At 39.8% G+C, this 25,885-nt stretch overlaps 2 protein-coding genes across 2 annotated transcripts in view; one reads left to right on the top strand and one right to left on the bottom strand.

Annotated features, from left to right (window-relative positions):
• The window catches only part of vwdel (von Willebrand factor D and EGF domains-like), a 28,676-nt gene extending 12,967 nt beyond the window's left edge, over window positions 1-15,709 (top strand). The window contains exons 12-31 of the mRNA XM_035608153.2: window positions 26-906; window positions 1,642-1,778; window positions 2,660-2,824; window positions 3,094-3,198; window positions 4,358-4,472; window positions 5,749-6,005; window positions 7,039-7,258; window positions 8,207-8,344; window positions 8,989-9,201; window positions 10,045-10,461; window positions 10,863-10,958; window positions 11,034-11,129; window positions 11,241-11,336; window positions 11,558-11,653; window positions 11,917-12,012; window positions 12,900-12,995; window positions 13,108-13,203; window positions 14,183-14,278; window positions 14,389-14,486; window positions 15,008-15,709. Coding sequence (XP_035464046.2) covers window positions 26-906; window positions 1,642-1,778; window positions 2,660-2,824; window positions 3,094-3,198; window positions 4,358-4,472; window positions 5,749-6,005; window positions 7,039-7,258; window positions 8,207-8,344; window positions 8,989-9,201; window positions 10,045-10,461; window positions 10,863-10,958; window positions 11,034-11,129; window positions 11,241-11,336; window positions 11,558-11,653; window positions 11,917-12,012; window positions 12,900-12,995; window positions 13,108-13,203; window positions 14,183-14,278; window positions 14,389-14,486; window positions 15,008-15,022 — 3,529 coding nt within the window. The 3' untranslated portion in view covers window positions 15,023-15,709. The remainder of the gene's footprint in view (window positions 1-25; window positions 907-1,641; window positions 1,779-2,659; window positions 2,825-3,093; window positions 3,199-4,357; window positions 4,473-5,748; window positions 6,006-7,038; window positions 7,259-8,206; window positions 8,345-8,988; window positions 9,202-10,044; window positions 10,462-10,862; window positions 10,959-11,033; window positions 11,130-11,240; window positions 11,337-11,557; window positions 11,654-11,916; window positions 12,013-12,899; window positions 12,996-13,107; window positions 13,204-14,182; window positions 14,279-14,388; window positions 14,487-15,007) is intronic.
• A 44-nt stretch (window positions 15,710-15,753) lies between these two features.
• Window positions 15,754-24,644, bottom strand: vwde (von Willebrand factor D and EGF domains). The gene is made up of 6 exons (XM_035609139.2): window positions 24,636-24,644; window positions 19,317-19,920; window positions 18,482-18,577; window positions 17,627-17,731; window positions 16,436-16,531; window positions 15,754-16,022 (listed from the first exon to the last, which is right to left on the bottom strand). Exons 1-6 carry the CDS (start codon window positions 24,642-24,644, stop codon window positions 15,910-15,912), a joined length of 1,023 nt encoding a protein of 340 aa, XP_035465032.2. The 3' UTR covers window positions 15,754-15,909.
• Window positions 24,645-25,885: the final 1,241 nt, after the last annotated feature.

The following is a 25,885-nucleotide window of genomic DNA, read 5'->3' as shown; positions in this document are numbered from 1 at the left end:
CCTTTTTCTTTTTTCCCTCCATCAGACTTCCTCCAGGAACCAGCCTCTTTGACACCATGCCATCCCGTCTGAGTAAACCAAGCCCCCGCAAGTACTGTACCTGTCAGACCAAGCCCCGCCTCGCATCTTCCAGAGCTCGATCGCAACCTGTCACCTCCCCTGACTCCACCTGCTCTCATTTTGGCAACCTGCATCTCCTCAGTGTCATCCCCACTCTAGATGTCACAGCCGAGTATATCGGCTCAGTGGAGTTACTCAAAGGCAATGACAGACAGTTGCTGCCTCCGGGTCACTCCATCCAAAAGACCCGGGATCACGGAATTGATGCTCATCTGCATGAAAAAGGCTTCCGCTTGAGAGCTTTCAGGGATGAATCTTTGACCTCATCCCAGCAGCAGCAGCGCAGGGGAGGGCGGCAGGCCCATCGTTACATTTCCAACTCCCCTCACCAAAGCCTCAGCCAGTCTGACTTAGAGGGATTGACCTACTTCTTCCCGGAGGACCACGAACCAGCAGTTCAAACAGACACTTCCCCAACATGGCCGACACCCTCTGGTCTCACCGAACCGCAGGCCCGGGCTCAGTGCCAGAAGGCCGTGGAACATTCCAGCATTGTAGTAGGTTGCGGCCGCCTGCTAGAAGAGTCACTTGTTAGCCATGCAGTGGCTATGTGTGTTACTGACCTACAGCTGAAGGATGAGCTGTCATGGCTGAATGCAACGTTACCGCTGCTGGAGAACGAGTGTGAGAGGAGGCTGGTTGAGGACAGGAAGAGAGAGGAAGAGCATCAGGATGTTGCGGCCATCCTCAAGTGTCCCAATCTGTGCAACGGGAATGGCCAGTGCTCGGAATGGGGTTGTGTGTGTTTCCCAGGATTTGGGTCCTATGACTGCAGTGTGCTGTCTGGTAACATACCACACCTAGACAAACACAAATACACTCTAGTCCTGTAGAGGTCTTTGGTTACATTGATATGTCAGCCAATTTTGGCTTATTGCAGATTCACAGAATGTAAAAGCCCAAAAAATGGGATTGTTGTACAGAAACAACAGAGATATGTCTGAGATAATTTAGAAACGATGATGTGATTGTTTTCTGGAATCCATAGTGAGACATATTAATAGCTACATTAGCTACACTGAAAAAAGGAAAACTTAGAATCAGATAAATAAACACTCAATTTAAGGACAAAATTACTGAATACAAGTGAAATAATTTTTCCATACAGCAAGATGATTTTTACTTGACAAGAAGTCTTGAATTGTCAAGAAATTCAAAAATATTAACAAGCAAATAACTTTTAAAGCAAGATAATTCATCTTAGATTTTAAATGTTGGCAGGCACAACAATTTGCAGTGCAGAATAATATCTAACAAAACCAAGCCGTGTTTTTTTCTCATACAGGCCAAACTGTATTTGATGTTGTTAACCTGAACCAACACCATAACAACATTTCAATGTATCTCTCTTTCTAGCCTTGCTGGAATACATTTAACACTCACATGCACACATCTTGCTTCCACTGGACCTCTATGATGACAGACGTATGACTGTTAGACATATGGTTTGTGATTTTGACCTAATTCCTGCATCTAACGGTCCCTGCTCGTCTTTCCCTTTTTGACGTTGGTGTTGTGAAGACCAGATCCCAGAGATCACCGAGTTGGAGAAGGAGGGTCTGTGTGATGTGCGACAGGGAGACTGCTCCACTGTCCAGGTCTACGGTCAAGGCTTCAAGGACTCCTACGATCTCAAGTGTGAGTTTGTTAAAGAAAAGGTACTTCGGGTTTTTTTCCCTTATCTACTGTGCATGTGTTCTCTTTTGTGGCACATCATTAAAAAATGTTTTTTACATTATAATGAGGAGTTGTCAATTTCTTCTTCCTTTAGTTGGCCATTGAGCTGCTCTGCCGAGATCGACACATTCTTTACTGGCAAAAAAACATGAAGCAGCAAACTTCAAAATGCCATCATGTAGACCATAACTTTGTAGATCATTTAGCAATTCAGATTTCAAGTTAATTGTTTTGAGTATTCTGATCTGAATTAAAGGCGGCTGTGGCTCAGGAGGTAGAGTGGGTCGTCCTCAAACCCGAAGGTTGGCGATTTGAACCCAACTTCCCCCCAGTACGCATGCCGATGTTTCGTCAAGACACTTTACCCTGAACTGCCTCTGACGGCTCTCCCGACAGTGTATGGATGTGTATGAATGTGATAGAGAAAAAGTACGGTAAATAGCAGCAGCGCTGTATGAATATGGGTGAATGTGATTTGTGTGACACTTTGAGTGGTCAATAAGACTAGAAAATTGATATATAAATATAGTCCATTATTCCATTTACCATCTTGTGTATTATCTCACATCTATTGTCCATATCCAGATGTTATCTGTGTGTAGATCAGAAAGCTCTGATAGCTCAACTGGAACAGCCCATTACAAGGGGCCTTGGTGTAGCTGATTAAGCTAAGTTAGCTGCAGCAGCTAAGTCACAGCTGACGATCAGGACCAAGATTTATCTAATATCAATTAAACGTTATTAGCTGTTGGATTGATTGGGTTCTGTCTTGCTACTATGTGCACTTATTAATCCCTTTTCTCTGGCCCTTTCCTGGTGTCATCTTCAATGTCTCTTTCTTTTCGCCCTCCTCATCATCAAGTTTGTGGACAGGGATTGGGTCCTGGACGAGCCCCAGTTCGTCCTGGCCACCTTTCTGGACGTCACGGCCCTGGAGTGCCAGCTCCCCTTGGAGGACAGTCGGACTCCTGCAGGCCTGGACCTAGCAACTGCAACAAACAGACCACTAGCCCGCTGGCAGATCAAAGTTTGTTACTTCTCGTATCCATTTCTCTAATGTACACTGAAATGATTGGGAAATGCATCGATCCACTGCCCTTTTCTCACTCCCAATGCTTTCCAATTCTCATGTCCGTCTCAAAACTAAGGATAAATATGAAACCATTATTCTTCTTTTGCAAGATCTATAAAAAAAATATCAGTATGCTCCCACAGTAAATTCTGCACCTCGTTCAGTTTATTTGTTTAATGCCTTTTCACAGTGATCCACAGTAATCAACTCTCATCTGATGGCAGGTATCCAATGATGGCTACAGCTACAGTAATGCCAAGATATTGACTCTGTATGACGGAGCCTGCCAGATCTGCAGCCTCAGCACTGAAGTCCTCTGCACCCTGAGGGTAAGACAACTTACTCAAAAAGTAGCAGTATCTCCAAAAAACATTTTCCTTAATCCTTTAACTGCAACATCCTCAACCACACTCTTAGTCCAAAATGTGTTTTAGAGCTTTATCACCTTCTGAGCTTTCATTGATTTAACATCATTGAGCAAAGCTCAGGACCAGCAGCTTTATCTAATCTGTCGAGTATTTCTACAGCTCAGTGTGAAGAAAATAAAGTTTAATCAAACTTCCGACAGCCAGCAGTGATGTTTTCAAATAACGTTTTTTTTTTTATCCAATATTGTTTACAATGATGTACAAAATATATAAAAACAGCAACTGAAGCAGGGATGAGCAAATGTTTAGCATTTATGCTTCAGGGTAAATTATTCATGAGTTGCCAAAATAATTGGTAATTAATTATTTTTTGACCGACTGAGTTTATCAAATTTGATGGAAAGAATCAAAAATCCACATAATTCAAAATGTTTCTGATTTTGAAAAGGTCTGAGTTTTTGCCAAAACAAATGAAATAAAAGTCCAAAATCATCCAATGACAACATGGAGGATTTGCTTAAAGACACAGAATTAGGAAACTGGTGCGTTAACTGAACATTAGAGCATGTAAACCTGTTCAAATAAAATGCAAATTTAAAAAATGAACCTGAATATGAGCATGATTTGTCTCCCTTTAAATTCTCTGTATTGGTTTGTGATAAGCAATTGATTTGAAAGACTACTTCAAAAACCGCCTGTTCCCTACATGTAGTAATGTGGACAGTGTCAAATATTTTTGAATACAATTCATTTTATCAACTACATTTTGGTGATTTTATTTTTCTATTTTGTAAAATATTGTGTTTTCAGGTTTTTGTACATTTTCATCGTATTTTCTGCAAGAGACTGAACATTCATCAATGCACAATGTCACTGATCTGCCTGTAATTAAGAGCAGCTGAACGTGTGAGGTATTCTCCAACACAGGAAACAAATGTATCTTGCCTTGATCCCTTGATGCCATGTTCTGTGCAGCCTTTACAAAAACCTGTGTCGCTCACTGAGTTATGTCAGGGTTGCATATGTTTGATAAGTGGCTGTGTTATGAAAGGCAGGTTGTTACGTAGAGAAATGAACACTGAACATATATTTTTTGTAATGTATTGTCTTTGCGGCCCAGGAGAAAACCTGCAACATCGACGGCCTGTGTTACAGCGAGGGAGAGTCCAATCCCAGCAGCCCTTGCATTACATGCCAACCGGACTCGTCCAAACACACGTGGTCCATAGCAGAGAGTATGTACTCAAACATGTCGGTGTCCCTCATCTGTTTTGTCTCATTCATTTGTTCATATTCAACTGCAGAAAGAGAGTCTAAACTTCACCGTACCTGATGTAACAAGAGCTGAGGTTGGATAGCCATCGCTGAGTTTTGTGATTGGTGGTTGCTCAGGGCTGTTTTGATAATTTGTCAGCAGCTCTGTGCAGATTGGAGCCATTGAAGTCGCTTCAGTCCCCCGGCACCAACAGAAGAGCTTACCTCACTGCTACACTTTCTGACCGACTTTACTTCTTCAACTTAAAGTAGGTCAAACGGTTCACTGCTCCCCTCAGAGGAAATTCAGCATCAACTTCACAGGCGTTAAAGGATAATGATGACAGGGCGAGGTGGCGATTTTTGATTAGGCTGATTGTATCTACTCGTAAATATATTTCGATCATTTGATCATGCATGCATTTAATCAATTATTCATTCATAAAAAAAATTTAAATTGAAGTTAACACTGAAATTTGAGAGTAGGAAATATGAGAACAGTAACAATTTGTTTTCATTTTTTTTAAACAACAACATTTTAGGTTTTCACCAAGATATGTACCGAGCGGGGTATTTCACGGGGAAAAAAGCAACATTAACAGAAAATGGCATAAATGAAAAACGAAATGAAAAAAAAAGTTAATATTGCTGGAAATAAACTTATCAAGTGTCATTATATTCATTTTGCAGTCACAACTTATAACCATCCATTTTTTGACTCACATCAAGGTAGTTAGCATTAAGGACCCACACTGGATTCTTTTGGTGTTTTTTGCCATGGCTTGGAATCGAACTCCAACATTTTGTAGCAAAGTCAGCGGTGCAACTCACCAAGCTATTCCAGTATCCAGTATCAATAAACAGAGTGTCATCGTGGCCTAGTGGTTAAGACACATATAATACGCTGTCACAATACCTGTCACTCTCTCTACCTCACAACGCAGTTGCTGTACAAACTATAAACAATTACAAATATGCTACAAAAACATACTATCATTGAGATGAGATAAAAAGGGTTGGGTGATTATGGCCAAAAATGATATCACGCTTAAAATTGTCATATCAGTCAATATTGATATTTGTCAATATAAACGTAAAATGCCTTGTTTTTTTTTTATTTATGTCTCTTTTTTTTTCATACATTGCCATTTAGACACCTGTGATTCAGCACCTTTTACATCCAGGCTGTTCTTCACTACATGTTGACTTGGCTTATTCAGTCACTTGCTTTGTTTCTTCTGTGTTATGCTCCGTCAGAGAACACGCCTCCGGTGCTGCAGCCGCTGCCATTTCGCCTTCGTTCTTTCCAGGGGGAGAACTTCATCTACCAGCTACAAGCTCAGGACTCTGAGGGCTCGGCTGTCAGCTTCAACCTGGTATCAGGCCCTGAAGGAGCATCTCTGTCTCCGGCTGGCCTGCTCATGTGGAAGGCCACAGCTGAAACCACAGACAAGCATACGTTCTACTTTACCATGACGGACGACTGTAACGCTGAGGCCAGAGCCTCGGTACAGGTAACGCTTGGGCTGGTTTTGTGTTGCACCAGCTTATTCCTCGTACAACTACAATCGCTGAACTATGTCATTGGCGCGCAGGGTTGTCAGTGTCTGTGTATGATATTTTTGGTGTGTCAGTAAATTCTTGACAGATGCAAAAGCACCTAACTTATGGTGAAGAAAACCTTTGGTTTTCAATCTTTGCTGCAACCTGCCACTAAGGGGAGCTACAGATATGTCATTCTCTACTTAAGGTGCTGTGTCACAATTCTATACTACACATTTATTCTTAGCAGTGATAGATTTGCTCCAAGGACGTTTCAGAAAAAAAATAATGGGGATTGCATTTCTCTTTATAAATTCACAGTTTGATGGACACATATCATCATAGATATTTTGTCATTTCCTGTTTGTACAATGTTGTAAAGTGCATTGACGTCTTGTAAGCTGCTAGCTGCAAAAACATGGAAATAGAAAATAGAAAACAGTATATGCTGTATAGTAGTAGTAATATGCAACTAGGACATTGTTTTGGCAGAAGACAGAAACAATATTTTACAATATTTAATTATAAATGTGAGGTAAGTGAGGGTTTTCTGGTTTTCTAAGTACTTTTAGTTGTAGATCTTTTTTAAGCTTTACGTAATGAAATAAACCTGTTGATATTTATGTGAAAAACAGTGAAAAATCTCATAGTTTTGAACCAAATCTGTGTTCTGATGTTCACGGTAAAATCAAGGTAACAAGATTCATCATGTTGCGAATTCTCCAAATTTTATATTGATAGATAAATCTCTGTCGACCATCTCACTAAATGAGTTAACTATCAGCTATGTATCCAGTGTTTTTGTTTGTTTATATGTATATTTGTTCATTTTTTTACTTATTAAGTTAAATACGACCGTACTCCACCTTGAGTGTGGAATCAAGCAAGTCTCTAGAAACTCCAACACCAAAGAGGAGTAATACACCAATCTGCCACACTAATCTTATGTTGTTTATGAATAATGGATCAAAGTAAAAAAAGACATTTTATTTCTGTTTCTGCCAGGTGTCTGTGCAATCCTGTGAATGTCTGAACAGAGCCTCCTGCGTAACCAACGTCAACCTCCCCGTCGGCAGCGGGGAATACCTGTGTGTTTGTCTCAATGGATTTAAAGGGGAAAGGTGTGAGGTGGACATCGATGACTGTAAACCTAACCCCTGCAGACTGGGCCGCTGTATCGACGGGCCAGACTCCTTCTCCTGTATCTGCCCACCTGGGATGACAGGTAGGGATAGACCCGCAGAACAGTTTCCTTAGCACAGAGATGAAAAAGGCTCTGGAGATTCCTTTTTGCAGGGCTGCACTTTAATGGTGAATAAAATGTTGGGTCTTTTTTACCTTAACTGGTGGCCAGTGGAATTACAACGACATTGATTATTCTGCAAAAATGAATGAACTGCCTTAAGAATATATATATATATCGCCACCATTCTTATTTTTGAAGTTGTGGTCAATTCTTTGCAATGCAAAAATATTCCTGCTAGACACTGCTTGACCCAGGAGTGCTAGTGTAGGTACAGCCACACGACTGGAGAGACAGTTTTGGGTGTATTGTGCCTTTATCGAACCTTCAACACTAGAGCGATGCAGAATAATAAGCAACAAGGATCCCAGAGTGGATGTGAACCTGGGATTCATTAACTTGGGTTCAATAGGTCAGCCCGAAACCATGTTTTATCCTATAATTAATATTCACAGTAATGTATTATCTTAACCATTTATATTTAAGTTAAGTTAAAGCAAATACGAAAAACAAATACCATACCATACCACAGTGTCCATTGAAAATATCCAGTGGAAGATACATCATCTCCTGATGCAACTTTGACCTGCTGTACTTGTTGTATGAGTTTTATTCTAGAGTATTTTAATACAACTGACAATTCTGGACTGTTTTTAATTCCACTAGTGGAACTTGTCCTGTTATTATTGGAAATTTTACAGCAGTGGCCTGAGGTGTTGTTGCATCCCGTTCGCTGTCATCATCACTGATAGCAGTTGTGGCTGAAACTCAGAAGCATGTTGAAGAAAAACCTAATTTAAGATTAGATAGAATTAGATTGTTTTATTCAAATGCCACAAAATCCTTACTTTGTTTTTCTTGATTCATTTGTAAAATTTGAATGTCTGTCTATAGGTTTTGTAAGTTGTGGAGTATTTGCTGTATTTTCAGGTCGAACATGCAGAGAAGATCTGGATGAGTGCGTCTCTCAGCCTTGTTTCCCTGGAGTGAGCTGTAACAACACGCTGGGCTCCTTCATCTGTGGAGTCTGCCCACAGGGATTCAGCGGTGATGGAAAAAACTGCACTCGTAAGTCCTCATCCTCAAATTTTATTTAGAAAAAAATTAATCATTTGCTAAAGGATAAGGTGATCATATTCTATATTTGTGTAATCATCCACACTCCCATTGTGTTAGTCTGTGTATTAACAATGTCTCCTACTCTCATCTCTAAAACTATACGTTCCAACCAAAGAAATAAAAACGTAAAAAGAATGTTCAAAGATTTAGTTTGATTAAAATATACAAGTAATTTCCTTTAACAGCTTTAACATTATTACCTAAAAATAATGTTTACAACTTAATAGTCAACTTTATTTGACTATTATTGTGTGTTCACTAAATTAAACTTTTGTTGGTTCATGGTCGTCAAGAATAAGTCAGCCAGAGCAACAGGGGCTCCCTGATGATAACATAACAGGCTATGGATGACAATGGAGCTCAGTAGCACAGAGGAATTAAATATGTCAGGTTTTGACTACATAGACAATACCTCATTCATTGTTGGTTATGTCTTTTTATGGGATTTGTTAACAATAACAACAATTAAGCACATCACCACAAGTATAATGCTGTATGTAGATTTATTGGCTCATTTGTTTAACGTATATACATAAAAAAAGACAATTCTTATTGGCTAGTTAAAGGAAGCTCTCATCCTCTTTGTCCCCAAGGTAACGCAGACTCTTCTGCCAAAGATGTAACCACACCAGCGAGAGTACCGCAGGTTTTGCTGAGGCTCAAACCCTCGGGCCTGTCGCCGTGCAGCAGGACTCCCTGTTACCCTGGGGTTCAGTGTTTTGAGAGCACCCACGTCTCTGCAGGCTTTGTCTGTGGGCCCTGCCCTATGGGACTCCGTGGAAACGGAAGAACATGCACACTTGCGGGTGAGAGTGAAGCAGATCTTATTATTTTAGATTTTTAAAGGTATGTTGGTGAAAGGTTCGCAGGGACAATGTAGCAGTGGTCTGTAGGAAAACCTGAATGAGCAAGAATCTTATTTTCATAATAATAATAATAATAATAATAATTTCAGCTTTTAATTTTCTGTTTCATTCTAGAGTCAATTATTCTGTTGATAAGGCAAGAGTTTTGTTGCATCACCATTTTATTATTTCAATGCAAAGTGTGAGAAATGTACTCCTACTGATGAATGTGAACACGAGTACATACATAAAATAAATTTTGTATTCATGTTTTTTTACACAAATTCACACATATGCACTTGACATTAATGGACAATATTTACAAAAATATTTCTTGCTTATTAAATAAAGTCGCAGTGATGCACTGTGTTTAATGATAGGGCTGTAAATTAAATAAAAGTATATACTTCAGACATCTGACAGACAGCACATTAAAAATAACAACAGTTGAACAACGGGCTTTACAATCACGGCAAAGACAATAATAATACAAGTATTGATTAAAAGAATAAGTAGAATCAAAATCAAGGCAAGAGAAAAATGCTGTAAAAGTCACAGCAGACCAGATAAAAATATAATAAAAGGAAATAATGACGGTCATTAACAGAGACCGAATCAGGCAGGTAAAAGTTAAGTTAATTGGACAGGAGACTTGGGGGCAGCAAACAGAGGAAGCTTGAAAGCCTGATGGTGTGTAAAACCTAGGACTGTCGTCTCCATGGAAACCTGAATGTCTTCATGTTGCCAAACCATGGCTACATTTTTGGCTACAAGTCATATCCTCTAACTTCCAGTGTTTTACAGGTCAGGGGACCGCAGCCAATGGAGCAGATGGTCACATTCACATCACCAAATCGAATTCCAGCAAGGAAATGACTCCCACCTCCTCTTCCTCCTCCTCCTCCTCATCATCCCCCACCTCACCCAGACGAACCTCTGACAGGAGGACGAAACCAGAAGCCACCATCCCCACTGGCAGAAGAGTTTCTGCCACCGAGAGAAAGACCACAGTGACCCCGCACAATCAAACTGTAACAGGAGTATTTGCCTCCGGTATGCCCGACCTCAGCACCGGCGTCGAAAGGGGGACACCATCTCACCATGTGACCTGTGCCGACTCCCCATGTTTCCTGGAAGTTCCCTGTGAGCCCACCTTCACTGGGTCCTTCAGGTGTGGTGGCTGCCCATACGGTTACACTGGGGACGGAGTCACATGTAAAGGTAGTGATTCTGATAATGGCAGGAAAGTAGATGTTCAGGTGCCAGATAAACCACAGGAAATGCACGTATACAATTGCTTCTGGATGTAAATGGACTGGATTTTATTTGTTGGATGTACACTCATGCATTGTTCAAATCAGAGTAGTAGTCATGTAAAATATCTGGTAAAGTGAAATCTGTCACTAACAATATCTGTAACCCTAACCATAACCAAGATATCCAGGTTTTTTTTCTTTCTAGTAAATCCCAAATACACTTTGATTTCACAGTGTTTTAACTGACTCATCATTCCAGCACTAATTAAATGTCCTATACAGTAGTTGCTCACATTGAAGCAGTGTATAATCATCCCATGATGGATGGATGCCATCTAATGAACATTTGATTTACGTGTTATCCAGCTGTGTGCAGGTATCAGTGTGGGAGGAACATGGAGTGCTCTCTGCCCAACACCTGCACCTGTAAAGAAGGTTATACCGGATACAACTGTCACATAGGTGAGAAGGATTCACCTCACTCATTCATTCCATCACCTCGGCGACTCATCAGACCCGCCGCTTCTCTTCCCTCAGCCGTGTGTCGACCCGACTGCAAGAACCAGGGGAAATGTGTGAAACCCAATGTGTGTGAATGTCCCGCGGGCTACAGTGGGCCCACGTGTGAAGGAGGTAATCTGAACTCGTACTCACACCTGTTTAAAATGCTGGCACACACACACAATGATCAAAAAATTCTGATGAGTCTCTTTGTGTTGTTTACAACCCTGTGGCGGTGTGTAGCGAGCTGCGAGCCGCCATGCCAGCATGGGGGCACCTGTCTGGCCAGAAACCTGTGCACATGCCCCTACGGCTACGTGGGACCCAGATGTGGAATCAGTGAGATTTTACTTTTGTTATATATTATATTTATATAAACGTTTTACTTTTTGATCTTGTGAAAAGTTTTGTCGCATGTTAACAATTTGTACTCAAGTGTAGCCTGTGGACAGTATGCATTGAGATGAAACACTGACTATGAGAAGAAACATCTCACTTGGAAAATACACTATTCACAGGAATATTTGGAATTTGTGAATTTGAATCGTTATCTGTCTCAGTGGTGTGTAACAGGCACTGTGAAAATGGAGGCGAGTGTGTCTCACCTGATGTCTGTAGATGCAAACCAGGCTGGAACGGACCGACATGTAACTCAGGTACAACAACGCTACGCAGTGTAATGTAATACCAATCTAATTCAGGCAACAATTCCAGGTGGCAAAACATTGTATCTTAAAATATATGATTAGAATTTGCAATTTGGAACTTGTCATTGTTGCCAAAACCATAAAGTAAATCTTACGTCATGCACAACAAAACATACAAGCTCTCCTTTAACATATATATACTGTAAAATAAAGCATTTCAGACACCAAATATTACATATGCTGGATCTAAATGTAGCATCTTGTCCGTGCAGCTCTCTGTAGCCCTGTCTGTCTGAATGGAGGAACATGCATGAAGCCCAGCATCTGTGCCTGTCCCAGCGGCTTCTATGGCTCCCAGTGTCAAATTGGTGAGTCTGTCATTAATAAACATTCAAATAGAAAGTCACCCAGTAGAGCACCTACACCAAAGCAGAACAATCCCACACATGATCCTCTAGTTCTTTTTGTAGAACTAGAGAAAGAAAAAACTAAAGAGGTCTGATAACCTAAATATATGTATTTACCATAAAACAAAGATGAAGAAACTGAAAAAAAAAAAATCTTTCCCTTTAATAAGCATTCACACCAGGTTAATGGGTTCTATCCAGATGCAGGCCCCATCCCTCCTCCAAGTTTGGTGCAGTCAGTTTTGGTAGTTTTTGCATAGACTGGCTTACAAAAAAACAATTATAAACAAACTGACACGGGTGAAAACATAACCCCCTTGTCAGAGGTAATGACACATTTTACTCCTCTGCTGCTCTTCCAAATCTGAGAGGATTTGTAAAAAAAAAATTCAAAATATTGTAAATGCTTACTTTCTGTATGATCAAATAAGGATCTATGAGTTGGTAAGTTGAATGATACATTTCTTCAATCAGGGCTAAAGACATTTACTGGCTTTGAATTGATGTAAGTTATAAATCGTGTGCTGCCATTTCATCTGTTTTACTCTGTAATTCTTTGTTAAATTAATGTTTTCTTCAGTGAGCATCACATTTTCCAAAGTTTCTCTGAATATTTAATAATATGGCAGACCACCAGGACTTGTACAAACCCAAACTTGAAGAATTTCTTTACTGTACATTTAAATAGATTCAATGAAGAGAGACCCATAATAGTTTCAAAGGCAAGAATGACACTACGTTAAAAAAGGAATTCTGGTTGAGTTTGATATTAAAATACCAAATATAATGAGTGGATATTGTCAGTTCTTCTTGAAACCTCCACAGTTGAGTCTTGTTGTCTGTTTCAGCTGTGTGCAGTCCTCCGTGTAAGAACGGAGGTCAGTGTATGAGGAACAACGTGTGCTCCTGTCCCGACGGCTACACAGGAAAAAGGTGTCAGAAGAGTAAGTAGGTTTACTGCCTGTGAAGCAGAATGCAGGTTCGCTTGAAGTAACCCTCGTCACTGGCAGCTCACAGTTCGGAATATGACGGGGGAAAAAAAAAATTATGTTCCAGGTGTGTGTGAGCCGATGTGCATGAACAAAGGCAAGTGTGTGGGACCGAACACATGCTCGTGTGCATCAGGATGGAGCGGGAGCAGGTGTAACATACGTGAGTGTCTCCATGTTTTCTGCTATACAAAACAAATACATCACAGGTGGTATAGAGATTATATATGCACTCTACGTGTTTAGATTTAAAATCAAAAGTTTAACCTGCACAAGCTTGTCTAGGCTGAGGGGCGGTTGTTTTCACCCTGATTTCAAATGTCTGAAACTCCTCCCATTTTTCAGTCACTCAAGTAATGAAAAATAAATGACTTTTTACAACAGTGACATGTACAGTGTACACATTAATTTAACAATATGTGCCATAAAATAAAACTTCAAATCAGCCACTTCAGTTTCCATCCAAGCAAACATTGTATCTTAAGTTATTATGCCTCACATGGCAGGTGAATATAAAGGTAAAGACTAAATGTCTTATCGCTTTACACTTTTGAATTACTGATCCTTTCATTATGACCCACTTCAGTATTTTGATTCAACAGATTCAAGGACTCTGACTCCCATTTGCAATCTTAACATTAAATGTACCAGCTGTGGTCAAGCGTGTCCTGCAGAACATTAAGGAGCGTGTGCACAGACACAGAGGTTCAGTTTTGGGCAAAATGTCTGTGTTGCCCACAATGTAAACGGTTTTTCACTGTGAATTTATTTGCAAAATACTGTACTTTTATTCATCACATAGCAGTAGGTGAGCGTTGCAGAGAAGATGCTTTGACCATCCTAATTCTATGTACTTTAGCCACCACAAAGACAAAATTTAGGTCCAAGCGTTTCATAATCAACTGATATAATTTTATCTTGCAGTGACTAGTAGTAACCACTCATCAGTGAAAAGATGTTGTTTCAATGTTTTCAATATCAATACCTATTTTCATTTCCTTTCATCATTTACAACATCTGTGGCCATAGTTGGCCCCTGCAGCCAAGTCAAAGATGATGTGTGGTGATGTTTTGTGCTAAAAATGATTTCCCGAGCTGCTGAAGACTGTTATTTTTCATCTTTCTCTGTGTTCTGACCGAAGCTGTGTGTCTGCAAAAGTGTAAAAATGGTGGCGAATGTGTTGGACCAAACACTTGCCACTGTGCCATCGGCTGGGAAGGCCTGCAGTGTCAAACACGTGAGTATAGTATAGTAATATAGAGACTGTTCTACCAGGATACATTTAGATTATTTGTTTCTTAATTATTAAATCACAACAGTTTACTTAAATATTGATTCCCTCCACAGCTGTGTGTAAACAGCGTTGCCTGAACGGAGGGAGGTGTGTCCTACCAGAATACTGCCACTGTCGGAAAGGCTACAAGGGCCTAACCTGCACAGTAAAGGTCAGCTTCAGGGTGACGCTTTATATGGAGTACATGACTGTATGCTCAGTGGCATTAAGTACCTAACTGCACTAATAATTCCAGGGTTGAAGGTTGTATTCCCTCTGAGGTTGTCCTTACCACAGTTTGTAGCTTTACATTTGCATCCAAAGATCCATGTTGTCTGGCTATAAGGAAGGAAGCTTGACAAGGGGGTTTAAAATATTTTTCATCATGCAACGGATGGAATGTTTTTTCATCCAGATGTTTAAGAGGAGTCTTTGGCGATTCAGAAAATACCTTGAGAACAGTGGTATTTTCAAACGTCATTAAATGAGCCTCTGGGTTTTTCAAACATCAATTGACGCTCGGCTCCCTGACTTGGATGCAACGCTGATACACAAGGCGCAAACTGCAGCTACAAAAAATATATATTCAAAATAATGTAATTCACTCAGGATCAAAAGACTTAGCTTTGAATATGTGGAAATATGTATCTATGTGAAATGTAATTTTATTGAATTCATGTTTCACCTTCACAGGCATCACAAGCATGATGGGAACGGAAAGAGTGAAAGAAGCGTCAAAATGCACAAAGCAAGAAGAAAGCACCATGACTGTGTGTATGTGTCTGTGTGTGTGCGTGTGTATTGGCATGTGCTTGAATGTGTGGCTCTGTGCAAATTTGAACTGGAACGGGGGGACTTGATGTATTGCACTTGCCTTTTTGTTCCTGTATATCACTACCTCAAGGCTAAAAGTAACACATCTGTTCAAGACATCAGCAGATATTTAATACAGATGTGTATGTGTTTTTGCAGAGTATTATGTAGAAAAAACTAAACAATAAATTAATCTGTTTCAGTAATTTCTCATTCATAAGGCTTTAACCAAGCTTTAGCCAAATTATAGCCTGGTTTAACTTTTACCAAACTGATGTTCGTTGTTTGTTCCTTACTTAATAAATGAATGTCTACTTTGTCTTATTCTGCCTAACGTAGATGACACACATCACTAATCTGTTTTAAACACTAATATGAATATGTTGAAATGTAACTTTTTTTAAATGTATTTTCAATCTGGCCAATTGAAGTTGTGGGCTGTTACACATTTATACTGATATTAGGGGTATGTATTAAAGTAATGACAACATATTTGATTAAGGTTATCTTCAATTTTTTTTTATCAGCACCAGATTACACTGTGGTACAGGTAACATGACAAAATAAAGAAAATGAACTATTTCTATGCTTTTGTTTTCCTAAAAGACTTGTGATAATACAAACAGTTCATTTTTTAATCCATTTAATTACACAAATTACAGTAAAGTACATTGCATGTTATGTTTGTACAGTCAAATGAGAATTTAACAAAAGAAAAAAAAAATTACATATAAAGTCCCAGATTGGGCCATGTTGACCTCTGACCGCCTGGCCGGGTCACTCTAGTGAGACTCTTTCCTGTCCTCACAGCGAGGGCCGGAATAAGGTGGGCGACAGCGGCATTTGTTTGGAGAGATGCACTTCCCTCCATTCAGGCAGGGCTGGGTGCACACAGCTACAGACAACAACAAAAAACAAAGATGTTAATCATTTGAAAAAACCTGAGAAAGTTGAAGTGACTGTGGAAGGATATACAACAGATGTTGTAAATTCTAACACCACAAATCCAGCAACTGGTGTGTTGCCATGTCTGGGTTTGGTCACATCTGGAAAAACACTGAGTTATGAAATTTCCTTCAGTAAACACCTGCAGAACAATTAATGGAATTCTTTTTGGTTTGGGCAGACTGATGTCTGTAATATTATTATTCTTTTGTATACTATGTACAGGGATCTCAGGATGTACAATCCAACTAAAAAGAGGTTGAACGAGGGGGAGGGGAAGAAGAGAGACAGAAGAATTCATGCTTGTAAAGCTCATTGATGCATATGAATGTTCCCGGTGGTTTGGGAGCAGTTTGAACTCACCAGTGTGGCAGGCGCCGCCCAGCCATCCCTCCGGACAGCTGCAGATTCCTGGAGCCACACAGATTCCCCCGTTCCTGCAGCCCTGAGGACAACTTGCTGCGCCGGGAACAAACCATAGAGACATTCTCAGCAAGCAAATCTGACCTCTAGCTTCAAGTTGCACATATTTGATGGAAGCAGAGTTGCCCAAGGTTGCTAACCGAGACATTATAACACATTAATTGAGAGCTAAATCCTTAGTTTTCAGGCGTGTTTCTTAATAATTGTTTAACAGATTGCCATGGGATTTGATATGGACATCCGTTGACCTTGATGATGTTTGTCCAATACATTTTTGTTTATGAGCAAAAACATTAAAAACTAATGACATTCCCTTCAGCCTCAGCTGCACTTTGTATTCAGTGCTAGTATGCAAAAGCTGCTAGCGTGGGCACAGAGCTGCTAGCATGGCTGTGAAGGATAATGAATCTGTCTTAAATTATACTACATACAAATTACGTATAGAATGTGCCTCGGTCCTAGTCTACCGATTAGCAGTTAGCGCACAAAAAGCTTGTTTTGATTTATACTAACTTACTAACTACTAAATTATTGGCGTCAATTGTCAAAATGCGGCTTTGAAATGTCACCATTTGTTATATTATTACTACTACTACTATTAATAATAATAATACTATTTTAAAGATGTATAACCACCAACTACAACTTATTAAATTTTGTTTTAGCTTTGAGCAGTCCTTGAAAGCAGTGCATTATGGGCGAATAGTGTGCATCAATAGTACACTTAAAATCCATGTTTTCAGTGTACTATTGTGGAAGATAAAAGTATTATCTACTATGTAGTATGGAGTTGGGACATACCATAGGCTCTGTTCAGTCAATATTACGAGAAAATGTTTCCTGCCTCGACAGATATACAGTATATTTGTAAAGCTAAATCAAATTTGTATTAATTGCCAAGAAAGTCTTAATCATCATGAACAAGCTGTGGAACTCAATATGCTTTTCATAACCACCAAGACAAACTGGTATTTGCGAGGATTGATTGAACATCACATCCCAACTGTCAAAAGCCTTAGAAATGTGTTACTTGGCTACTGCTGATGAGGAGTTGCAGCTGAGAGGCCGGCTCCATAAAGACACTTTAACCTTTGGTGTTAATAGGGCAATTGGATACGGCTATAAACAGACCCTCTTGGCATTTTGAGCCGCTCCAGCTTGAGGGGCAGTTGCACTTGGCCACTCCGTTGACAGCAATGCATTCCCCTCCGTTCCAACATCCTCCATCACAAGTCACTGCCAAAAGACAAACATACCTGTCAGCAGTGATAACATATAGTTATACCAGTCCTCAAGTGTCTTTTGGCAGCATCAAAGTCATATTTAAAAAAAAAAAAATTGTGTCTCCAAGCAAAATTGTCTCAATTAGAGCTCTAGCATACTTGTGGTTAAAAAAGCAAGGATTTAAGAAAGTGTAGTACAAATTAACATAACATTATGTTTCTGTTCAATTCATTGCCTTGTGACTTCTCAGATTTATCTTTCAACCATTTTTTGGGTCCCAGAGGGTTGGAACCTGACAAAGGGGGTCACCAGTTGATAAAATTACCAATACACACAGAAATAAATACTCAGGACATAGAGATCATGTCCTTAATATCCTCATTATAGCTGCAGCTCTGACACCGATATGCTAACCCATGAGTTCCCTTACGATAACAGCACACAAAGTTGAGCAAGTGGAAAAGTTTTGACTCCAAGTTTACTGAACTGCTTCTGCAGTTTTGTGTGATAAGTGATCGTATGTACAGCAGGAAAAAAGCACCAGTTATTCATTAGTGCGTATGTGTGGATATGCAGTAGTATCATACAGAATAAGGAAAATACAGGATACAACGTGTAACATTAATTGGATTTAGAATGAATGCATGGCATAAAGTGCACACCTTCCTAATTGTCCGAATCACTGCAGCCACAATCTTGTCCACAATAATTGGTCCGACTGGATTTATAATTCACATTTAAACTCCAAATAAACCTGCTTGCCTTTGTGACAGTATCTTCCTCCAAATCCAGGAGGACATCTGCATTTTCCAGGGCGAAGACACTCTCCTCCATTCTTACACTTGGGATAACAATTGGCTGCATTCACACAAGAACATGAGGTTTTGCCGTTACTGGTAAAGGTTTAGGGGTTCAAAGTTTTGGTATTACAAAGAAAAATCTGTAGTCAAATAACTTGTTCTTAAAGAACATGAAAGGTCATATTGGTTGAATTGGCAGACATTAGAAATTAGCTCTACCATTGGGGTTTGTATATGACTTTTAATTACCTCTGCGATAAACTGATGTATTTTACATTAATAAGACTTTAAAGGGGAACCATGTAACATAAAACTGCAGGGATTAGTCGATTAATCGATTGGTAAATTAACAAATCAAGAAATTGTTTCTGTTGTTTTTCTGCGGGGAAAATGCTAAAACATTCGCTGTAACCAGATTTTCAAATAAATGGATTTGCTATTTTTCTTTGTCTTACATGATTAGCTTCAATTTTTGTCAAAACAAACTGAAAATGTTTTCATGTCTTCAGGGAAATTGTATTTTTCTTGACCAAACGATTAATCAATTACTTGATTAAATAATTGGCAGATTAATGGATAATGAATGTAAAATGCTTTTCATTGGTGTTTAGATTTGTGCTCGTTTTAGAACATGCACTCACTTATGACTCAAGGTCTTGACTGTATTGTAAAGATTATAGAAGTTATTGTGCAGGAAAAAGGCATATACATTATATACAACTGACACACAAAGCACATAGAAGTTAGACACTACATGCACTTGTAAATGAACGTGGACAAAGGCTGTGCAACATCACCATACTGGCAGGTCTCCCCTTCGTAGCCCCTGGAGCAGAAGCATGTGTTGTTGCGGATGCAGATTCCTGCGTGTTCGCACGGAGGCTCGCACTTCGCTTTGGGGTCGAAAACGAACCCGACCGCGACTCCCCGCGGGGCGTCGGAGCCCGCGGCGCAAACGCCGGCGATGGCAACCACGGAACCCAGGAGGAGAAGCGTCGAGCCGAGACCCGGAACGCCCATGATTTTGAGTCTCAGGACCGTCGAGTGGAAGAAGGGACGGGGACGGAGACAGAGAGTGAGAGAGGCTGAGGAAGGCGATGGAGGAGGAAGTCCCCTGCGAAGTACCGAGACTCCTCCACACGTCGCCCCTGCTGCTGCAGGCGGAGAAACTCCACCACAGGCTGGTTCCGCGCCGGGGGGAGCCGGTAAGGCGGGGCGAGGAGGGGCGGGGAGGCTCTCCGGTGGTGGTGGTGGTGGAGGTGGAGGAGGGGGCCGGGGCCGGGTGGCTTGTCTGAAACTGACCACGTGTACACACAAACATTTGGTGGAGGAAAACACAACACAACCGAACAACTGTCTCGAAGTTGAAAGTGCTAACGGTGACGTCGACGTGTAAGCTAACTGTTAGCTAAGTAGCGGCGTTGGCTAGCTAACGGTTTTCCTCTCCCTTTATCCAGTTGAGGAGCTTTAAACTGACCGACTGAGGGTCCGGCGTCTGTTATAAAGCAGCTTATGAAGTTTTGACTACAGTAAGTTTCAATAAAAGGCTGTCGTAAATCTGACAATAGTTAAATGTGACGTAGCTACTGTTCCAGTTTATTAGGTACACCTAGCTAAAACAAGGGTAGTCTAAATATGTCAGTCCTGAAATAAATCTATATTGATGTTCAAGGTGTTGGTTTAACTGTGTGGTTATTTCAGAGGCTGTAGTTGGTGGTGCTGTTTAGCTGCATTTGAAAGGTGTTTCTATCATTTAGGCCAGCTTCCATTATTATCACTGAGAGGAAGGCCAGAAAATAACAGGAACTCCTCTTAGTATGATGTAGCACAGTTGCTTTATTAAGATCCTAAAGTTGTCAACTATGTCAGACTGGAAGATTCCTAGCCTTGAATATTTCACAAAATATTTCACATATCTTAAAGCTTAGATGAAGAGTTGGGAAAACATGATACTGAATATGTATGATACTGTCAGACACAGTTGAATGATATGGTTTTAAAATGGGAAAACTGCCATTAACAGTAATGTACAATTTTTTTTCTGATCCATCATGTAGTATCATCAGCAGACTTACACCTGAATTCTGACTCGATCTACTCTCAGATGGGAAACTCTGAGTTTTCGGTTCCAGAAAAGCAGTGCTGAGTAAGTAAGATCAACTCTGATTATTTTCACACAGAGGTACGCGTGTGCCAGCTGAATATAAAAAGCCATCATCAATGGAGCTCCGATACTATGATTCACCATGGCAACCGAGGCGAAAACAAGGTCCTCCTACGTCACGCCGTTAGAGTTGGACATACTACTTACGGAGAAAATAAGCACATTCTGAGAAAGCTGAGCATCACATGATGCAGCTGATAAGGAGAGACAGTTGGTGTGGAAGACAGTTACTGCCTGAATCAACATGTAAGACTCAATAAAATAACCAATTGATTTGAAAACATTGTGATATTTTCTCCGTAAATTTCTTGTCAAAGATGCTGGTGTAGTGGTTAGTGATGCTGTCGGGTGGCAAGCAACTGGGGTTCAATTCTTGTTGCTCACGTCTGAAAAACATGCAATGTTAATTATTTTGAATTTAGGTTTCAATCCCATGGGCAAAAAAATAAACATGGCTGCAGCGGAAAATTAATTATAAGAATATAGTGCAGATAGGTAAAGCATATGGTTTCAATCAGATTCCACATGTTAAACCAAGAAAACATCAGTGGCTATTTCAACTTGTTGTACAGAAAACCCCCGTTCGAAAAAAATCTAAGGGCAAAGACTTTGCTCTGGTCGGAGCATTTTCCTGCAATATTAAAATGGTGGAAATAAGGCCAGAGATTATTGCTCAGATATGTCATAGATTGTGAGAGAAATGGTAAAGTTCTACTTAGTAGTCATCGGGGAATGGAAGCATCGGGTCTGAACATTCTCTCTGACGTGAGGTTACTGAATAAATTCTGCTTCCATAGCGATCGGGTTGACGACGAAAGGACACGTGATTTTTTGACAGCTAGATCAGGTTGAGGAAAAGGGAGGAGTTTAGGAGAAACTGCATTTTTTTCAAGAAAACCTGCCAGCGAGCAGGTTAGGTTCACAGCGTCAGTTAAACATGGTAACTGACCTACAGCTTAAGTTCACTCGCTTTCTGGATTGGAAAACCAAGAGTTTCCCTCTTTTCAGGGTTAAAATACTCAGAGTTTTAGCAAAACCTGCTTCCTGGAACAGGCCAGAGGCCTGTACTACGAAGCAAGGTTAATCTACTCCAATTCAGCACGGGGTTAACCACTAACCTCAAGGCTGACAAAGTCTGGCTACCCAACTTAGAGGTAAACGGTACTACGAAGGTGGTCATGATGTTCGTCTGTCAAGTCGGCGTTAACTGACCCAGAGTAAGTAGCCTTGGAAGAGCGCACGGTTAAAGGGGGCGTGTTCGGCAGAGTATTTCTGAGGAAGAGCACACAGTGATTCTGATGAGATACGAGAGTTTAAGTAAACTTAACGGTGAAATGTGACTCGGTGGCAGCAGCAGAGTCTGGGAGGCTTGTTAACAACGCATTGTCAAGTAAAGTAAATTCATGAGCAACGTGTGTTTTTTAAATGATATTTACTCTAGAATCTTAATTAATCGCTAATATGATTGACACATAAGGACACGCGAAGATATTCTCCATAAAGCTCTTAGACTGTATGAGTATGATGCTGGTGTGTTAGGTATTTACTTCATACTTCACACAAAATTTTAAACTCTTTTTTTTTTAGAAAACATATTTCAACTGAGAATCGTAAAAAGTGTATTAAGTGCAGGTGTAGAGCAGCAGGTTTAATAAAATCATTGTGGGAGAAAGGAAACTGTTTATACTGTGATGAACTGATTGACCTTTTGGCTCATCCTGTATGAGCCAAAAGGAATGAACTGCTGAACTGGTTCATATTGAAGCTGTATTTTATTGATCACTGTGTAACGATTGGTTGAGATAATATATTAAAGTTGGGTACGTTTGAGGGAAATACTTTTGCTGCACATGTTTAATATTTTGTGAGTCATATTGTACAGTGTGCTTCTGTCTGAGCCTGTGTGTAAACTGTTTTCAAAATGTGATGTGGCCAAAAATGTTTAAGCAGCTGAAAACATCTATTTTGTTCTCATCATTAATTCTAAGTACAGATGTGACATGTATCTACATTTATGAAAAAACTTGTGATGTGTTAAAGAAGCTGAAATCAGCTGAACTGGAGGAGAAAACCTCCTGCAATGTTTCCACAGGCAGATTAGTTGGTCAGAGCAAATAATAAATGAAGGCTCATGATGGAGTTTGAGGGTCAATCAGTTCTGATCCTGGTGGTAATATGGTGATATCATATGACCTGGTTTATTTAAAATCATTTGATGTAGGTCACATGTCTTATATGCAGTTCAGGGGAAACTTTCCATTCTAACAAAACGAAATCCACCACCTAATGTTTCTTTGTCCTGAATATTAAAATACATAGACTATAACAAAGTAATCTTGTCCATTCAAATAGGATATAATTCAATTTTAGATTCATAATCCTCCTCATGTTGTGCCTATGGGGATATACTGTATGTGCAGTAGTCAGAGCACAAATAGCAGCATAATAGTCCAGCACAAACCATTATCAGGAATCCTTTAGAAAATATATGTTTGGTATGTAGGCCTGCTACTAGAAATAGGCTGGACTTTTAGTTATACTGCGAATCCTGTGATCGTATAAAAAGCATTATTGATTGTGAGAAAAAATTTTAATGTCCAGGGAACACGACTAACACATCCAGCCTGCGAACTGCACATCATACAGAATAATGGATCACATGATCAGTATCACCGATGGAAAACAAAGCGTCCGGTGGATAAAAGGCACAAAGAAGGACACAGTGAGGGCTGAAAGTTGTGAAAGACAGTAAATATATGTTTCATAAAGACCATCATTGGTTTGTCCCGGTGGATTCTGACGGTCTGTAAACTCTGCCCCCTGCGCAGTGATCCTCTCATATTCTTTACGCCAACACGGTTTTGGTTCTTGTGCGCATGGGTGGGGCTTATACAGGTAAACACAGAGTTAACCACCAACAAAAACAGCTCGGAGCAGTTTTAAGATCAAGAGTAAATTACCATGATAACATGCCCCGGGTCAAACCTATCCGCCTTTCATAGTACTGGTTGACTGGGAAGTTACCCCCGACGTCACGAAATTACTCCTGAACTTACAATGGTAAGCCAGTTACCTTGCTTCGTAGTACAGGCCTCAGGTTAGATTAAACAAAGAAAGAGCCATGTGTAATCTGTCCCCACAGATTCATAATTCCTACCCACAGATCCGTTATCCGTACCCACATTTTTTAAACTGTGTGTGTACATTTAACCTCTTCTTTCTTCAGGGAGCAAGGGAGTCATTAAGGAATGTTTTGTTGGCTTAACGTCACTTAATGTGCCAAAGCAGCAATCAATAATCACCAAATTTATCTCATATGTCTTGTCATAAACACTAAAGACGGATTGCAAAACCATGGGTATGGATAACAAATCTGTGGGTATGATTTAAACAGTACAGCATATGAACAGCTTAACAAAAAATTGTGCAAAATGCAACTATATGAAGAGAAAGATGGTTGTATTATATTGCGTTACTATAGTCTTTTCTGTTTCCTGTGGATGAAGATTCAGTCCAAAAAACACGGGTGTATAGTAACCGCTTTTACATCTGTTCATTTTAATTTGACATTTCATTCACACAAATTTAGAAATCAAAACACAATATTTTACATTTACCATAAGAGCTGTGTTGCCCTGCAGATTAATATTTATTTACCCAAGTTTAGCGATTTCTTCAAAAAGGGGACTTTAGACCTGTTTTAAACTATGTTCATATAGAATACATGTGGAAAAGCCATTTCCTTTAACCCAGAGTTCAGAAGTGCTGGGCCCATATGTGGGGACTATGGGGTGAGGGGTCTGTCTGCTGTAATGACAATAACACAACCACATCAGTAGCGGATGTGGCTGCCTTCTCCACGAGGCCTCTGTACTTTTAAACCTGTTGGCCAGGAGCGAGTAGGAAATTTGTTTTCCATACGGTTCAGTTTATGCAAAAAAAACCAACTAACTTTTGCCATGTTTCCATAAAAACCCTTTTGACTGCTTTTGTGCCTTAACTTTCACATTCAATGACAGTTCATAAAAATAGTGTCATCCTGTAACTTTAAAGTTACTGAGTCCATTAGCGAGACTTTAAATCACCTCTACTGCTCATTCATTACAAGTCGCTGGTAAGCAGCTCAATAGGCTGGAAAACAAATCAGACAGTTCATCTTTTGCATTGACTGCAACAGGAAACACTTATTCACAAACTGGTTTGTTGAACATAGTTAGGTCCAGTCTTGGCAGAGAGACGAAACTCTTAGATTCTCATTTTTCCATGCAGCCTGGACTGAGACAGTCTGACTGCGACTTCTCAATTTAGATCCAGATAAATTGCGAATTTTCTTCTGGGTGGGGAAACTGAATCAATACAGAATTGTGTGGGAAAAATGTGAAAAGTGAAAACTTGCATATCAATGTGGACGCAACGAGAAGTATAATCACAAACTAAAGACAAAAGACGATAACACTATAAATGATGGCAAAACAGAATAATGGCAGACATGTACATAAATGTTTAAGGCTAAAGTTTACGTTTTAGAGTGCAACTTAAAATTAATGTTATCTCAGGTATTTTTGACGAATACATTGCACAAACATTTTTTGACAAAGATGTGCACTGGGGCAGAGTATAACCGTAAAAATAACAGAAAAGAAAAGTCCTTTTACAACAATAAACTTCTAAAAAATAAAAAAAATAAAAAATGAAATATCTGTGTACTGCAATTCTTTTTACAAATATAAATAAGATATCATTCCACACATATAGACAACATTAATAATAACCACTTCGATTACATTTTGTGTCATACAATAAAATGTTTATCTTCGTAATTTGAATCCTGCGAAACACAAAAATACAGTCTTTGCAAGCAGACGGACAGAAAACTGAAGGCACTCACTGGTTGAGTACTCGTGTGTTTTCTTTTGGCCTCATGTATTTGAGTGTAGCTCTGGTCCAAACCACTGACCTGGATCTTAGAGAAGAACTGAACTGGAGCTTTAATGAGAGCAACAGATGTGATCACAGGAGACTTTGTGAGCTTCCAGCTTCAGCAAGAGCCCTGTACTGAGCAACACTTTCACACACACATACAGTACAGCCAAGACAAGCCAAAAATATTTGGGAACTATATGTGATGTTAGTTATATTCAAATGATACGCGGCAACTTTTTTGTTTTGTTTTAGAAAAACAGCTTTGGCATTCTAAATAGA

Source organism: Scophthalmus maximus, chromosome 20, assembly GCF_022379125.1.
Source record: "Scophthalmus maximus strain ysfricsl-2021 chromosome 20, ASM2237912v1, whole genome shotgun sequence".
NCBI classification, from domain to species: domain Eukaryota; kingdom Metazoa; phylum Chordata; class Actinopteri; order Pleuronectiformes; family Scophthalmidae; genus Scophthalmus; species Scophthalmus maximus.
This window is presented reverse-complemented; position numbering and strand designations above follow the sequence as displayed.